General features: G+C 50.6%; 5 protein-coding genes across 5 annotated transcripts; 3 read left to right on the top strand and 2 right to left on the bottom strand.

The window, feature by feature from the left end:
• Window positions 1–480: 480 nt before the first annotated feature.
• Window positions 481–1,171, top strand: N7500_001595 (uncharacterized protein; the record flags this gene model as incomplete). Its single annotated transcript, XM_056672741.1, has 2 exons — window positions 481–660; window positions 758–1,171. The coding sequence occupies 2 exons, from the start codon at window positions 481–483 to the stop codon at window positions 1,169–1,171; spliced, it is 594 nt and encodes a 197-aa protein (XP_056536260.1).
• Window positions 1,172–2,258: 1,087 nt separating this feature from the next.
• On the bottom strand, window positions 2,259–5,416 carry bro1 (putative signal transduction protein BroA; the record flags this gene model as incomplete). The annotated part of the gene is made up of 3 exons (XM_056672742.1): window positions 2,259–3,446; window positions 3,501–5,088; window positions 5,145–5,416. The coding sequence occupies 3 exons, from the start codon at window positions 5,414–5,416 to the stop codon at window positions 2,259–2,261; spliced, it is 3,048 nt and encodes a 1,015-aa protein (XP_056536261.1).
• A 626-nt stretch (window positions 5,417–6,042) lies between these two features.
• N7500_001597 (putative mitochondrial DnaJ chaperone (Mdj1)) lies at window positions 6,043–7,833 on the bottom strand (the record flags this gene model as incomplete). Its single annotated transcript, XM_056672743.1, has 4 exons — window positions 6,043–6,241; window positions 6,301–6,710; window positions 6,748–7,560; window positions 7,627–7,833. The coding sequence occupies 4 exons, from the start codon at window positions 7,831–7,833 to the stop codon at window positions 6,043–6,045; spliced, it is 1,629 nt and encodes a 542-aa protein (XP_056536262.1).
• A 417-nt stretch (window positions 7,834–8,250) lies between these two features.
• Window positions 8,251–11,717, top strand: N7500_001598 (endopeptidase La; the record flags this gene model as incomplete). Its single annotated transcript, XM_056672744.1, has 3 exons — window positions 8,251–11,227; window positions 11,291–11,508; window positions 11,562–11,717. 3 exons carry the CDS (start codon window positions 8,251–8,253, stop codon window positions 11,715–11,717), a joined length of 3,351 nt encoding a protein of 1,116 aa, XP_056536263.1.
• A 946-nt stretch (window positions 11,718–12,663) lies between these two features.
• Window positions 12,664–16,476, top strand: N7500_001599 (uncharacterized protein; the record flags this gene model as incomplete). The annotated part of the gene is made up of 1 exon (XM_056672745.1): window positions 12,664–16,476. The coding sequence occupies one exon, from the start codon at window positions 12,664–12,666 to the stop codon at window positions 16,474–16,476; it is 3,813 nt and encodes a 1,270-aa protein (XP_056536264.1).
• Between the last annotated feature and the right edge of the window lie 476 nt (window positions 16,477–16,952).

The raw sequence follows: 16,952 nt of genomic DNA on the forward strand, positions 1-16,952 counted from the left end.
TATGTTTAGGCACCTGCTTTTCAATTCTAGGTATCTCCCTAACAATCTTTTCGCGCAGCTCGAATGGTTAGTCTCCCACCGCTGGCGCATATCATAGCCTGTCACAATTTAACCAATTCCGGTGTATAGAAATGTCTAGCACATCGAGCAACATTACGGATGAATTTTTTATGCTGTTGTTACACCTGCGGGAAGTAGTACCTATTTAGGAAATACTCTCCGTCATTACGGAGTACTCCTATCTCTGATTTTCACCTCAGGCACACTGGAGGCAGAAATGACGTTTCTGCCACACCCGGCCGCCCGGGGAAATGAGAATCTCAAGTGTCAAGTCCAGTCTAAGAGCACCTTCCACCCAATCTACTTTATACAGCGAGTCTCTGTATGATTTGATCCTATCAGCAACCCCTCAATCCAAATCCTAGACATTGAACAACACCCCCATTCCAATATCCCTCCAGCCTCGAGCTCCGGGACGCAATGGCACCCCCGCGCCAGCGCACTACAGCTATCGTGGATGACTCGAGGTCCGAAGCCTCGAGCGGCACAAGAGAATACCAAAAAGGCACCAAGTCCCGCAGACCAGCTGCTGCAAAAGAGAAAGCCGCAGTTACCAGCGCACCCGTTGTGGACAACCAGCACGTCGAAGAACAGCCCCGAGTATGTTTCATCCCAAGTGAAAGATATTGATCAATCGCAACTCTACAACACAACAGACTTCACAGACCATAAACTGATCTCATTTTTCTATCCTTAGCTCCCATGGACAGACCTCCCCCTCGAAATCCTCCACTCCTACCGTCACGTTCACAAACTCCCCACGCCCTCCGCCTTTTCGAGCGACTACTCCCGCATGATCCTCTCGCAAGGCGTCGGTCTTCGCTCGCCAACTGCCCTCGCCGCCCGCCGCGCCCAATCCACCTCATCTCAGATCCACTCCAATTCTCACTCCCACCGAACCCATACTTCGTCGGACTCCCTCTCTGACTCAAACTCAATGCTGCGCCGCACTGTCGGCCAGGACCGCGTGAGCAAAGATCAGTTCGCGCTTGTTGTCCGGAAGCACTTCAACAGCGCTGGTCTCTCAGAGCAAGAAACTATTGCGCGGTTTTTGTATACTGTGCGTGAGGACAGGAGAGGGAGGCAGTTTCGATTGCGGTTTCAGCCGTAAGGTGAGGGGTGAGTGTCCTGCTTCGGTCTCTGGTCCTTTTTTTTTCTCCTTAGCAATAAGGAGATTGGGCTTATGTGTCCCTGAAATTGAGCTGGGGCTGTTCTACTTCTTATTCCGCCGTTCTGGTGTTGACCTGTCCTGGTTGACGGTGCACTCGGTGCGGTACGGTGAACATACATTGCGTGTGTGGTTTGTTGGATTACCTTGCTTCGAGGATCAGGCGGCCTGTTCTCTTTGATATTAAGATACCCATTGGCGTTCAGTGTGTTGATCTTGGTTGTTTTATCTTGATTTCTGGGTTTGCGAGTCGGTGACTCCTTTCTTCTACTATTTATACATTGCATATTTCTATAACCGACATTATCATATATTGTGGTCATTCCTATCACGTAGAATGTTTTGGTATGCAGTCGTGTTGGTGGAAAGATATATATGGACTTGTCTTTCCGGTAGCACACACATCAACACCAATTATATATATAAAGTTAAAGTTGCTCAAGAAAGCATCCATCGAATGACCACATGAAGTAGCCATCAACGCACCTAAATGTTGGATGATCCCATCTCTCATTGCTTGCCTGCTGGCAGACTGAGCCTGTGCTTGATAGATGCCCTTTCTATAGATTGAATGATTGGGATTGCGTCATTCTCTTGCTTTTCAGCCGTAGAATGTAACAGTAGCTAGGTAGGTTTACATCATTGTCGAGAAGATGCAGGGCAACGTGCTGAAGAAGCCTCAACTGAGAACGCGGGATACTAAGTGCCGGTATACGTATAATCCATTTATCATGTACATAAGAGCATGCATCCTCTCCAATAAGCAAAGATGGCAGAAAGAACCGATGGAATCAAAAAGAACATGAGAACAGGACACAGGCCACCCTGCAAACGAAGCGGTTCAGACAACATAATAAAGACTTGTGAAATAGCAAAAAAATAAATCGAGGGCGACCTCGAAGAAAAGTATATGCCTCCTTTCCAGCTGCTCTTTTCAGTACATGTTCTGTGTCCCATTTTGTGAACTAGATCCAATCAAACCTCACCCAGGCTACCCTGCCATGTCGCTAGTATGTATGGGAAGTCGGGTTTATTTCCAGGCGTTGAGACCAGCCCATGGATTGGCGGAAGAATTAGACTGTGACTGTGGCTGCGACTGCGAAGGGGTTTTGTGATGTCCGTACTGTCTGCTCTGTGCATAACCACCAGGACCAGAGGGGTATGTACCACCTGCTGTAGGAGGGTACACTGTCTCCTTGGGGAGCGGTGGAGGTGGAGGCGGGATGTAGCCCTGGGGAGCCATATAGTGCGATGCTTGAGGGCCAGCACCAGGAGCCGGCGTGCCAGAATTAGAGTAGCCACCGTATGGGGTCGGGGTCTGAGAAAAGAATTGCTGGTTCGGAGGTGGGGACACGGGAGTCTGGTAAGGATATGCCATGGGGTTGTAGCCCTCGGATAAGGGAGCTGCAGCGCCTTGCTGGAAATGCTGGGCTTGGTAAGCTCCTGGACCACTTCCTATGTACTGCCCGTAGGGCGCTGGGGAGTGCGAGGGGGGTACGCCGGGCATTGTAGGCGGGTAGCGGGGTGACGGCTTTGGGGATGGACCAGTGGTTCCATACGCCGGCGTCTGAACGGGCGGAGGTGGTGACTTGACTTTCGAGGGCGGTTTTGCTGACCCCGTGGAGAGTAAATTCGAGGAGCTCTTAGGCTCCGTTGAGAGACGCTCCATCAGTTGACGCAACTTCTCTCGCTCGCGATCTTCTTGTTCTGAAACACCGCTGGATTTGTCGCGATTGTTGGAAATTTCAGAAGTCTTGCGGAAACTCTCGAAATTTTGGGCCATTCCCTTCTCGCGCTCAATCTGACTAAGAAGCTGTGCACCTTCTGATCGGCGATTGTCGATGAAGGTTTCGACATTCTTGCGAAGACTATCGATGTTTTCGCCCATGTCCTTGTAGAAAGTTCGTGCTTGCTTGATGCCGGACGAGAGGCCATGGAATGCCTCGTAGACCTTCTTGTATCGAGCTAGGACGGAATTGCGTTGTCTCATGATAGACTCGTACTTTGAATTCTCAGACTGAACTCTTTTGTCTTGACGAAGCTTATCATACGCCCTTTTGAGATCTTTCATTAAGGTGTTTTGTATCTCCTCCACCTGCAGAAGTCTTTTTTGATACGGTTCGAACTTTTCCAACTTAGTTTTGAAAAAGTCAGATTCTCGGCCGACAATTGTCTTCTGATTTAGAAGACATTCTTTCGTGATATCATGTTCGTGGACCTGAAGCACGGATAGTCAGAATGTTGTCGCCGATAGATACAATAGGATGCTCACTTCTTTTTTGAGATTTGAGAGACAAGTGGACCTCTCCACCTGTACGGATTCCAGTTTCTTTAAGAACCAACCCACCTGGGCAATCTGCTCTGCAACAGAGTCGCTGCCGTCATCATAGACATCATCTAGAAGATTACCTGCGGGCGGACTGGTAACACCGTTTTTGCTCTTACCCTGCTTCGAACGGGCTTTGTTCAAGGCTCGCTGGAAGAGAACGTCGGCCTCATCTGTTTCTCCGGCAGATCGCATCTCATCAAAATCGCTCTCATACTGCCGAAGCGTGGAAGACAACTGAGAATCACTCGCGCTGGCTTCATTGATAGTATCTCGATATGATCGGACATCCCCTCGGAGCGTAGTATTGAGTCGAGAGCTTGGTTGCTGGCTCCAATCCGCTCCATACTTTGAGCGCATCTTCTCACATACGCTCTCTTCCAGATCCAGCTGCTTCGAGCACTGATCTAATTGGGATAGCACTTCTGCTTTGCGATCCTGCAATTCGCTGAAGGCCCTCTGGAAGGAGTTGTGACCAGCAAGTTCTGAACACCAGCGACGGAAATCCTGGTCCACTGACATCTCTTGGTTCAAGCCTCCCTTCCAGATTTCGAGAATGCCTGGCAGTTTGAGGTCATCCAAGTAAGTGAGCATCACAGCCTTGACCTCCTCCGCCTTATTATCCTCAACTCTAAGCAACTTGGCCTTCTCTTCGTCGTAAAGGCTGACGGTCTTGGTTACACTTTCAGGCACCAGGCCATCGAAGATATCTGGCCCAATGATTTGCTCAATATCTTGTCCCTGGTACAATTCGCTAACCGAAATCGCCTTGGCAGCAGTGACCCTGGCAACTGGTGACAGGCCAGCCTCATTGGGCACTGGTTGGTGATAGATGAAGTCATTGTCTTTGACCATGGTGGTAAGTAGAGCTTGCACATTTGCTTGATTATGCTTGATAAGGTCCAAGAGATTAGAGCCCGAATCTGCTGTCAGGCTGGTGTTCGTTGGAGGAGATGAGGGGAATGACTTTGCCCAGCTTAGAGCAGTGGCCGACTGCTTATCAGCCATCTGTAAACGAGCAATGGCAACCCCATAGGATCCGCTCTCACTGTCTGTAATTGCTTGATAATAGGATGCTACTGACCCCATATATGCTGCCTTGGCCTGTATAAGAATCGTCCAGACCTTGTCAAACACATTCTTGTCGACCGAGTTTTGCATTTCCCCAATAGCCTGTGAGTAGAGGTACGATGCCTGTGCAGCCAGCTTGGCCAAGAGCCCAGACTTCCTCTGATCCGCCACTTGTTTCTCTAAAAAGACCTCTTGGGCCTGGGCTAGTGTGAGGTGTACTAGTATCGTGATAGTGTTCCTGTTCAGGTCGGTTGATGGCGCATGGTCGAAATGGCTATTGATATATGTAAACATCCCGGCGGATGCCTGGAAAGAGTGGTATGCAGTCTTCAGACCGGTATCGTCAGCGCGGCTCTGGTTGGCAGCATGGCAAGATAGGAGGGCGGCGATGTTAAAGATCATGGATGCCTTTTCGAAGGCTCGGGAGAATTGAGAGGTGGGTGTATGAGTAAAAGCATCGTACCTAGAGGACAAATACATAAGCACAAGTAGAGTACACATATGAAGAAATGCCCCTACCATGTGAATGAGACGTTGTTTTCATCGATAGGAAATCTGAGATCTAGATTCTCCAGTTGACCGTAGTATCGATACAACACGTCACGGCTGATAGCGGTGTCTTTCCCTACGTCCCTCATATCTTGGCGAAGCCGGTTGAGAGTCGTACATGCTTGAGTGTATTGCTCGGGATCCTTGCGATGGACTTGTCGAATGTAATCCTTTAGGGGCTTGATCCAATCAATCTCGTTGGTCTGCTTCAGCGGACACGAGAGCATCGGCGACTGAGCCATTGTCGGATGGTTGCAAGGGGTTATACGCGCCCATCTAACGACACGAGAACTGCTCAAGAGAAAAATGCAAACCGCGGAGCAGGGATGGTCGGTGCTCCGTGTCTGAGGGAATCGGAGTCAAGGGCTGTGTGTGGGTGTGGGGTAAGGGAGGCGGAACGTCAGCGCCTGATGGTCCCTACTGTGTCAATGACGTCGGCCGATTAGGTGTTCTCCGACGCAAGCAGCTTAGAAGATAGCAAGGTAATGCGAGAATTCTGAGAAAAGAACAGAGTTGCCTAGAGTATCCTAAAGTACTGAAGTTTGTGTAAGAGGGAGACGTCGGAAGTGATGTCTGTGACCGTGCTTCAATGGGCGGCAAACCCCCAAACAACCGGCTAAAATATAAGAGTACACAGTCATTGAAGAACAAACATTCGAGTTTCAAGTAATATGAGATAATTAATGAATGAGAATGATCATAGTACAGTCAGAAGTGGAGAGCTTCTTGGACATCTATCACTCGATAATAGTAATACAGTATTCTGCCCCCCAAGACCTGGGCAGAACAGGTCCCCAATATCGCCGGCGCTATGACATGGGTGAGGTAAATACAAACGGATATAAAGTACATGCGGATTTACATTTTTTCAACTCGACTTCTTCGAGCCATCCTTGCTAGCATCGCTGCCAGCATCCTTGTCTTCCGTGTCCTTGGTGGAGTCTTTCTTGTCAGTCTGCGATGGTTTGGAAGAATCACCATGTTTCTCTGTGAGTCGATGCCAGACAGACTTCAGGAAGCCTTCGTTTTTGGCCGCGTCGTCGGCGCTATCAGAAGCAGAGGAGGGGCTGTGAGTGTGACTAAATTAGTACGAGAGTCGACATTGACCATGAACAGTGTATCTTACCTATCCTTGTGGAAGTTCATTGTCCGCTTCGCTGTCTTGTCGTTCATCTCATCCGCGAGGACTTCCAAAATGGTGCGCTGGTTGCCTGTCAAGTACTTGGGCATGGCAACCTTAAATTCGACCTTAAGATCGCCATTGGGGGTGAACCCGCGACTACGGCCACTAAGCTTCTTCATGCCCATTCCTGACAAAGTGATTCGGTCACCGGTACCCGTACCGGTGGCAACCTTGACCTTCACTTGATTGTCGAGAGTGGGGATGGTCACCTCACCACCAAGAATAGCAGTGGTGAGGGGAATTGAGGCAGTATAGAGAATATCGGAGCCGGAACGGCTGAAGCGATGGTCGGGGGCAACTCGAATGGAGACGTAAAGATCACCGGGTTGGGTGCGAGCACCAGGGGGGGACAGCTGTTCCAGTTGGCGGGGAGTCACCCTCGCCGGTCACCCGCAGACGCATGCCATCTTCGACACCGCCGGGGATGTCTACCTTGATAGTCTTGCGCTCTCGGGTCACGCCACTTCCATTGCAAGGGCTGCACTCTGACCCGCGTGGAACAGACATACCGGCACCTCCACATGCGTCACATGTGGCGGCGACTTGGAAGCCTCCCTGCATGAGATGAACGCGAGTACCGGTCCCGTTGCACTGACGGCATTGGGACCGCTTAGCACCAGATTTCAATCCGTCACCTTTGCAGGTTCCGCACTTAGTCAACGGGGTGATGACGATGTCCTGAGAGGTGCCCTTCGCAGCATCCATAAACGAGATGTTTGTTTGCACCTCAATGTCTTCACCGACCAAAATCTGCTCCTGGAAAGGGTTGCGTCCTCCCCGGGGTCCACGGCGCGCTCCTCCGGTAAAGGCTCCAAAGAGATCCTCAAAATTGATGTCGCCAGAGAAGCCTCCGCCAAAGCCACCACCACCGCCGCCGAAACCGCCGCCAAAGCCGTGGAATCCTCCTGCACCAGAGAATGGGCTGCCGCCAGCGTTTGGGTTGAACCCGCCATTCTGATCGAAAGCGGCAGAACCATACCGGTCGTAGTTCTCTCGCTTCTGGGCGTCGGATAACAATTCGTAGGCTGTCTGGGCCTCGGCAAACTTGTCTTTGGCCTTAGCGTCCTTGTTAGTATCGGGGTGGTACTTCTTGGCTAGGCCATAGTAGGCCTTCTTGATGTCGCCGGCGGATGCTTTCTTATCCACGCCTAAGACCTTGTAAGGGTCGGGAACAGCCGCAAGAGGAGAGGTAGTGTGAAAAGCCTGTCAATGAAGAAACATATGTTATTTAGCGAATCCGAAGCCTGAAAGCCCATACAGACGACATACCCTAGCCGATATCACAAAAGATTCGTTTCTCTTGCAAGCGCCCTCCCGGAGACGCCTAGCCGGAGAAGAAGAGGCAGTTGCATGATAGTTTCTTTGGGTGGACGAGTGGCCATTATTGCTGGAAGTCTGCTTAGAACATTGTCGCTGGGTTCGCAACAGACGCGCGGGGAGAGCCGCGGCCTTCGGAAATGCCGTGGACGGATTCATGGATAGTAATAGCCGAACAATGGTTGGACGGCAGTTGTGGTTGCCAGGATAAAGGGGGGATATGCGAGGGAAAATGATTAAGAAAAAAGAATGACAATTTGAACAGAAAGAATGGTTTCAAGAGCACCAATGACGTTTCGATCCAAGTTAAGCTCTTCTCCGGATCACAGAAGCTTCGAGTTCTTTTGGCAGCGAGAAGTTCATCGGAAAAACGTGTGACCGGACGATGATGAAAGAGTTGCTTACCGAAGCAATGGTGCTCCGACTACGGAATTCCAGCTTCCACTCTACCTGGTTGTATCTGATTACTTATTGCTGTCTTTTTACAGCTGTGCCTCGGGTTATCACGGTTCTTGACTGTATCTTTCTTATTTCCCTCACTTCATTACCCGGGCGTCCACCTCATACCTAAGGAGCATGCTCCGCGGCCAGACCCTCCCCTGGCGAGCTGTGCTCCATCAAACGCCACGACCTCTCCTCCTCCGCCCGTTTCTTGCTTCGCCAAGGTATAATGCAACTTTTCGATCAACATTAAGCTCAGCCCGCCTTGGTGATTCTCTTCCCTCGTCTTCCCGCGCCTTCTCTGCGAGCTCCATTCGGCGGAGAGAGAAACCCCCACCAGACGACCCTAAAGACAAATTGGAAGAGAAGGAAGGACAAGAAACCAGTCAGGATAATAAGCAAACGGAGCGAGTCCCTGAATCGCGGAGGAAGGGTACAGACTCGGGGAAGAATGTTCCTTCTGCAGATCAGACAGCTCCCGCGCGGAGAAAGGACCGGTCATCCGATAAAGAGCGCGGAGTAGAAGAAGAAGCCAAGAAAGAAGCCAACGCATCAGATGGAAAAGGAAACTCAAATGACACACCATCGCCCATCCCACCAAGTGATGGCCCGGCCGACTCCAAACCCAGCGGCGCAAGCAGCGGTGGTAGTAGTGGCAATGACGATAGTGGGAAGAAAGGCAAGAAGGCCTCCGGAGAGAAGGCTTTACAAAAACCAGCAGTTCCAGACGTTTACCCGCAGGTGATGGCAATTCCCATCGCGAAACGCCCGTTATTCCCTGGTTTCTACAAAGCGATCACTATTCGCGACCCGAATGTGGCCGTTGCCATTCAGGATATGATGAAACGGGGTCAGCCATATGTTGGAGCGTTCTTGTTCAAGGATGACAACGCCGATGGTGATGTGATTGAGAAACTGGACGACGTTTACGACACTGGAGTTTTCGCTCAGATTACCGCTGCATACCCTCTCCGTGGGGAGGCTAGCGGTGTGACAGCGGTTCTCTACCCTCACCGGCGTATCAAGATCTCGTCGCTACTTCCCCCTGGAGAGAACACCAAGGCCGCTACACCTCCACCGGCACCTATCTCAGAAGATAAAACGACTGAGAAGCGCGGTGATGTCGTGGCCAGCTTCGAAGAAAGCGCACCTGAGCCAGCCCCCAAAGATCATTACGAGCCCACATCCTTCTTGAAGAAATACCCTGTCAGCCTTGTCAACGTGGAGAACTTGATTGAAGAGCCGTTTGACAAGAAAAACCCAATTATCCGCGCGGTAACCAGTGAGATTGTTAATGTATGCAAAGAGATCGCGACCTTGAATCCTTTGTTCCGTGACCAAATCTCGGCATTTTACACCGATCAATTCCCAGGAAACCTCAGCGACGAGCCAGCCAAACTGGCTGATTTCGCTGCCGCTGTATCAGCCGGTGAGCTCCACGAGATGCAAGAAGTTCTTGAGACAATGAACATCGAAGAGCGTCTCCCTAAAGCACTTGTCGTTCTCAAGAAGGAATTGATGAACGCCCAACTGCAATCCAAGATTACCAAAGATGTCGAGGCCAAGATCCAGAAACGCCAGCGCGAGTACTGGTTGATGGAGCAAATGAAGGGCATCAAGAGAGAACTTGGCATTGAATCTGACGGAAAAGACAAGCTTGTCGAGAAGTTTAAGGAGAAGGCTGAAAAGCTTGCCATGCCCGAGGTTGTCAAAAAGGTCTTCGACGAGGAGATCAACAAGCTGGCACACCTCGAACCCGCTGCATCCGAATTTAATGTCACTCGTAACTACCTAGACTGGCTGACTCAAATTCCCTGGGGTCAGAAGAGCGTGGAAAATTTTGGCGTCAAGAACGCAGTCGGTGTACTCGATGAAGACCATTACGGCTTGAAGGATGTCAAGGATCGTATCCTTGAATTCATTGCTGTCGGTAAGCTTCGTGGAACCGTCGAAGGAAAGATTCTTTGTCTTGTTGGCCCACCCGGTGTTGGAAAGACCAGTATCGGCAAGTCGATAGCTCGGGCTCTGAACAGACAATACTACCGATTCTCCGTCGGTGGCTTGACCGATGTGGCAGAGATCAAAGGCCATCGACGGACTTATGTGGGTGCTCTGCCTGGACGAATTATCCAGGCTCTCAAGAAGTGTCAGACCGAAAACCCTCTAATCTTGATCGATGAAATTGACAAGATTGGGCGTGGCCACCAAGGCGATCCGTCCTCTGCTTTGCTTGAGCTTCTTGACCCCGAACAGAATAACTCGTTCCTAGACCACTACATGGATGTCCCTGTGGATCTTTCCAAGGTCCTCTTCGTCTGCACAGCCAACGTGACCGACACTATCCCTCGGCCACTGTTGGATCGTATGGAACTCATCGAATTGTCCGGCTACGTCGCAGACGAGAAGATGGCGATTGCTGAAAGATACCTCGCCCCGGCCGCTCGTGAACTGACTGGTCTGAAGGATGTGGATGTGAAACTTGAACGGGATGCCATCGAGGAGCTTATCAAGTCGTACTGTCGTGAGAGCGGTGTCCGTAACCTGAAGAAGCAAATCGAAAAGGTATATCGGAAAGCTGCATTCAAGATTGTCCAAGACCTAGGCGAGGATGTGATGTCCGAAGAAGTGGCACTGACCGAAGCGGGAAAGGCTGCTCAGGAAGAGTCGAAGGAGCATGAGCCAGCGGATCCTGCGCAAGTTCCGATTGAGCCCGAGAAGTCGACCACAGAGATTCCTCGACTGGCCCTCAAGGTTCCCGACACTGTCCATCTCAGCATTGGTAAGGGAACTTTGAAGGATTACGTTGGACCTCCTGTCTTTACCGCCGACCGCTTGTACGATCAGTTCCCCCCCGGTGTCACCATGGGCCTCGCATGGACTAGCATGGGTGGAGCGGCTTTGTACGTTGAATGTATTCTGGAGAACGCATTGAATCACAACTCGCGCCCAGGGCTCGAAATTACCGGCAACCTGCAAAACGTCATGAAAGAGTCTACTCATATTGCGTATTCCTTTGCCAAGTCTGTTATGGCGCGGCAATTCCCCGAGAACCAGTTCTTCGAAAAAGCGAAGGTCCATTTGCACTGCCCTGAGGGCGCTGTTCCGAAAGATGGTATGTGAAATTTACATGTGTGGCATAATCTTTTACCAAATCGGCGGCTAACCATCCAAATAGGACCCTCTGCTGGTATCACCATGGCTAGCGCTTTGTTGTCTTTGGCTCTTAACCACTCCCTTGAACCAACCGTTGCCATGACCGGAGAGTTGACTGTGACTGGTAAAGTTCTTCGCATCGGAGGCTTGAGGGAGAAGACTGTAGCTGCTCGACGGGCTGGTGCAACAAAGATTCTCTTCCCTGCGGATAACACATCTGACTGGCTTGAGCTACCTGAGGTGGGTTATAAATCTATCTATTGCTAGTGACCTTAGCTGACTGTTTTATCTAGAACATCAAGGAGGGTATTGAAGGCCACCCGGTGAACTGGTACTCAGAAGTGTTTGACCTTCTTTTCCCCAATCTCAACCAGGAGGCTGCTCGAACTGTCTGGCAAAAAGCCTTGGCCAAGCCTCAGAAGGGTAGTCCCGAGGCTGACGAAGAGTAGCACGTTGATACCTTTTTGGTTTGGGTTCCCTTTGAGTAATGTCGTATATACCTGTGTTTTACGTTGTATAGCTTTGTGATTTATTATGTACATGGCGTCTTTGTCTTCCGACACGGAATGCATGGTTGGAGTTGAAGGACTGACAGTAGACCTTTTGTTCCCATGTGAGATGTATGGACTAGAGAGCCAAAAAAAAGATCCCTCCACTCCAAACAGTGTTCTAGCAAGCTATATGTATATCATATACTTCGTATGATATAGTGATATTGCCATAATGCAAAGATGATGCAAATATGCGTATATCAAGTAATATAAATCCAGATTTAGTGCTGTCATATAGAGAAATAACAGGGCGTGAACGAAGCCCCCAATCAGGCATAAGGGTCAGGCCGCAACGCATTCTCGAATTTTGATCTGTGCGCCGTTCGATGAATCATAACGTTATTCTAATTTTTTTTTCTCCCTCACCCTTGTGTCCCTTAGAAGGGCTTCTGATTGATCTCCTGCAAGGTCCTTTTGCCTCTAGACATTTGAAGCCTTGCAGCGGAAGCATCTCACCACCGCTATCAAACGGCTGCAGGCGATTCCTTAGAAAAAAAAATTATTAGAGGAAAAAAAACCACTTATACCTAAGAAACATCAGCTTGACCGACACATCTCTCTCCCCCTTTTGCGCCCGCCCTTTCACTTTATATGAGCTTGTGCTGGGCCGGTCTCCCAGCCTCGCCCATTGCAACCCGACGTTGTGCGACACTTGGACGTTGAACCTCGACGTGAATCTTCCAACTCCTGAAACTCGAAAAGAAACTGCTTGGAACTGGTGGGACGAAAACCGTATCAGTGTGTCAGTGCGACGCTAAATTTCCCTGCCCCCTTGACTCTGTCTCAATTCTTATGGCCAGCGGGGTGTTCGAGTCGTTCCTTGCACGACAGAGCGGCTTGCCGTATGGCCATCTCTGTTCCCGACTCCTTTAGCCCGACGCGGTTGGCCTTTCTGGACGACAAAGGCGGAAACCCGCCAAAGCAGAGCATGTGGCACCGGTTGGGTTTGCGAAAATTATGGCAGGGTCGCGACGATCATCGAGAGACATCTGCTGGGGAGAGTCAGGACGAGATTTCTCCCCGCCCTTCGTCTGACAACTCCCGCACCAAACAGGACAACTTGACACGTCGACTTTCGCGAAAAGTTGTCGGTTTACCACGAACCACGCCTTTCAAGCGACAAAGCTCCGATCTCGAGCGACTGGCTCCTCGGGAACCTGATCACCGCCGTGCTCTCTCCGCCGACCGCCGCCCCTTGAGTTCCCAGAGAAGCAGGTCTCCACCGCCAACCGTGGGCCCCAGACAGTCCGCGCCCGAGGTTCAGTGGCTCGGCCCGTCACCCACAACCACGGTCGACGACGGCCCCGAACCAGAAACCGAAACGAACGATGTCCACGAGAGCAACGATATCTTCGAATCTTCGAACCCCTATCCGGAAATGACGACGGATGATTTTGACACACCAGGAGAGGAAGAAGAGGATCGTCTCACAGTTGATTTGGATATGGAACTGGAACAACGGTGGATTTTGAACTTGAGCATGCACTTCCGAGATGGGTCAGAGCGAGAAAAGTTCTTCGTGACGTACGCGGAGACCCCGAATCGATGGCGCCGAGTCACGATCTCCTGCGATTACCACGATGCACCCCCTTATTCACTGGAGCGGGAATTGAAGGGACTACGGTATCAGCGTGACAAGTGTGCGCGCATTTACGAATCCATTCGCGAGTCCCTTCTCGCGATCCAATTCTATGAAGGCGTCACGAATCTCAGGCTCGAGACGAGCGATGGCCGCTTACACGTCCATGTGACAGAGGACGTAAACGAAACAATCCCGTACCCGCCCATCTCCAGTGTCAGGCATTTGGTCAACGCTCCTATCATCCCCGAAGACTCGTTGCATTTCGAATCCCATCTATCCGGCTTTGTCTACAAGATAAACCTGGACGGGCGGTTTTATATTAAGAAGGAAATACCCGGCCCTGATACTGTGGACGAGTTTCTCTACGAGATCAACGCCTTGCATGCACTGAAAGACCGCCCAAGTGTGATCCAAGTGGAAGGAATCGTGATCGATGAGTGGCGAGGTGTCGTGAAGGGCTTGCTAATTAGCTATGCAGAAAAGGGCGCACTGGTTGACATTCTGTACGAGCAACGCGGGCGAACGAGCTTCTCACGACGTGAGCGATGGGCAAAGCAGATTGTCCAGGGCCTCTGTGAGATCCACGAGTCGGGCTACGTGCAAGGCGATTTCACACTCGCGAACATTGTGGTGGATGCAGACGACAATGCAAAAATTATTGACATCAACCGTAGGGGATGTCCAGTAGGGTGGGAGCCCCCTGAAATTGCCGCTAAGATCGAGAGCAACCAGCGCATCTCTATGTATATTGGGGTCAAGACCGATCTCTTCCAACTGGGTATGACGCTGTGGGCATTAGCAATGGAGGAGGATGAACCTGAACGACAACCACGACCCCTTCGACTGGGCGATGACGCGAAGATCCCTGACTATTACCGACGGATAGTGGACATCTGTTTAAGCCCGACTCCGCGACACAGGCTCTCCGCGAAGGAACTTCTCTCTATGTTCCCCATACTACCGGAAGCACGGGTATCAACGCCCGTCCGGCTATTGGAGACCCTTATAGACGACTCCGGGCACTTGCCAATTCGGAGCAACAACTGGGCTCAGCCTCAGCCTCAGCCTGCTGGGCTCGCGCTGTCATTGCCAGGGGGCATGATACAGCAAAACGACCAGTATTGCCCCCAAAAGGAGTTTTCCGAAGACTCCTATGGTGATCTGCATCACCCCATCTTCTCTGGAAACCACGACCTCGTCAAGCGATCAACAATAACTCTTGCAGAATCCAATGAAGACATGGACTTTTCATCTAAGCCATCTTCCTCCTCCACTCTGAATCACCACGAACCTCAGAGTCATGACGGGTACACTGACATATCTGGCCATTTTAATAATGGCCCATTACCCTACCTACCCTTCAACAGTGAGAGCCTAGAAGCTACTCCAGTTTCCCAGACAAGGTCAATGGACAATGGTTTCTACGGCCACCCAATGGAATCACAAGCCTTACCAGATGAATCTGTCTGTCTCGAAAGTTCCTGCATGAACAATCAGCTAAAAACATCCGATGGGGCGACCCACAAAAGTCCTCGGGCTTCCCTTGACTCTGCAATCACCGCACCTCCACACCCGCCTCCAGTCAGTGAATCTCTTGTTGAGTCGCAGCAACGGGAGGTCCTGAAACTACCAAGCCCAGAAGCTGCTAATGACGAGGGTGACCTTGAAACCTCAGCTTTGCCTATTAACCCTACGTTACGTGATTGCGATACATCAAGCGACAGTCAGACCGTACCTTTTTCAATAACTCCATCTTCAATCAATCATGCAAGTCAGGACAATCTGGATCAGCGGTGTGCAAAGCCCACCAATGACAACGATAACCTTGAATCCTCAGTTTTGCCCATCAGCCCTACTTTCCGTGACTCTCAAGGTTCTATCGGCCTTCAGAGCATCCCACGATCGGTGAAAGCACCTTATACCGAGCCGCCAGACCAGAGTTATGTGAATTTACCATGCGCAAACATCGAAACCAAGGCCAAATTTACTGAACCATCGCCCTCGTCGTCATATCTCTCTCTCTCGGAACTACCCATCAGTCCTGCTTTCCGTTCTTCTGGAACTTCTATCGACGCTCTGCCGACCGCTTCATCGCTGAACTCTTTGTCTCTCAAAACGCCAAGGCAGGATAACCTGGATCAATCACACGCAAAACATATTACCCATATTAAGAACGTAGCCACAACGCCATCAGACCCTACATCTTCACAACCTCGCCCGACCTCGCCTATCAATCCTACTCTAGCTTGCTCTAAGCCTTCAGTCGAGCCTACGAGCGCCCCTCCACCGGTGAACTCTTCTTCTATTGAATTAGAGCAGACACATGCGAGTTCACTATGCGCAAACGCCGATATCAAACCCAAATTTACTGAACCTTCGCCCTCAACATCAATCCTGGCCCGCTCAGAACTACCGATCAGCCCAGCCTTTCGTTCTTCCAAGACTTCTATCGACACTTTCAGCGGCCCATTATCACAGGGCCCTTCTCCCATTAAAACGCTAAACCCGGACCATTCGATTGTACCACGTGAGGACGATAAGGCATCCATATCACCGTCAACACAATCCCGATTCTCTTCAATGCACATATCCAGCCTCCGTCATACTGGGGCTTCCATTGGCTCGCTGGGGACACCATTCGCATCAAGTCCATCTGTCGTCGGAATTGGCCTTCTCAGACGGCCATGGGAAAAGCCACCTGCAAATAATCCAGATTTCAACCCTGCGTCGACATTTCAATCAGGGTCCGCCGCATCTCCGTGGGACTCTCGGACTCTGAGAAAGCCAGAGAGCACTATGCTACCGGCCAAATCATATCCTTCCGAACCGCAGAGGGATGAACAGTTGGGCCAATCCAGCCCAAAGACAGCCGATATCAAGGCACAAACAGATCAATCGAACTCCAACTCTTATCTGCTTGGTTCGAAGTTACCCATTAGTCCTGCTCATCCAAATTCAACGCCAAGTCCTACTTATGCCGAGGTCGAGATGGCACGTGCTGTTCATGGGTCACCTTCAAGTCAAGCCAACCAGAGCATTTCGGGCCAGGCGTGTTCTTCCTCGAGTCGATTCTAGCCACCAATACATCCTCCATGAACAACTTTGTGGAGCCTTCCTCCATGGGAAATTCTACACCTCAAAGCAACGCAAGGTCCCTAATATTCTTACAAAACAATCTTGCTACATCGGCCGACCACCCACGACGCCACGACCCATCTCTCCGAACGAGCCCCATATTCGGGGCCGAGCACTCGATACCCTTTTGATTTGCTCTGCTTGTACAGTTTATGCCTCGTCGTTTGCCTCGTGTTGTTTAGCTTTTGGAAGCATTTGCACCGATGGCGGGCGAACCCCTGGAGTCCTAAAAAGTCTTTTGTGTTTTCTTTTCCTTTGCATTTTGGCGGATTTTAATTGGTTTTTGTTCTGGTAGCTCTTATTTTGTTTTCTGTGTCTCCTTTGTGCTGTCTTTTTCCTCTTTCCTTGCTGTTTATTCTATGGTTTATCTGTTTTCTCTTCAGCGGAGGCCCTCGTTCTGCGTTCTGGTGTTTTCA

The sequence above is a fragment of the Penicillium coprophilum genome (genome assembly GCF_028826855.1).
Source record: "Penicillium coprophilum strain IBT 35676 chromosome Unknown utg000002l_segment0_segment0, whole genome shotgun sequence".
Lineage (NCBI taxonomy): Eukaryota > Fungi > Ascomycota > Eurotiomycetes > Eurotiales > Aspergillaceae > Penicillium > Penicillium coprophilum.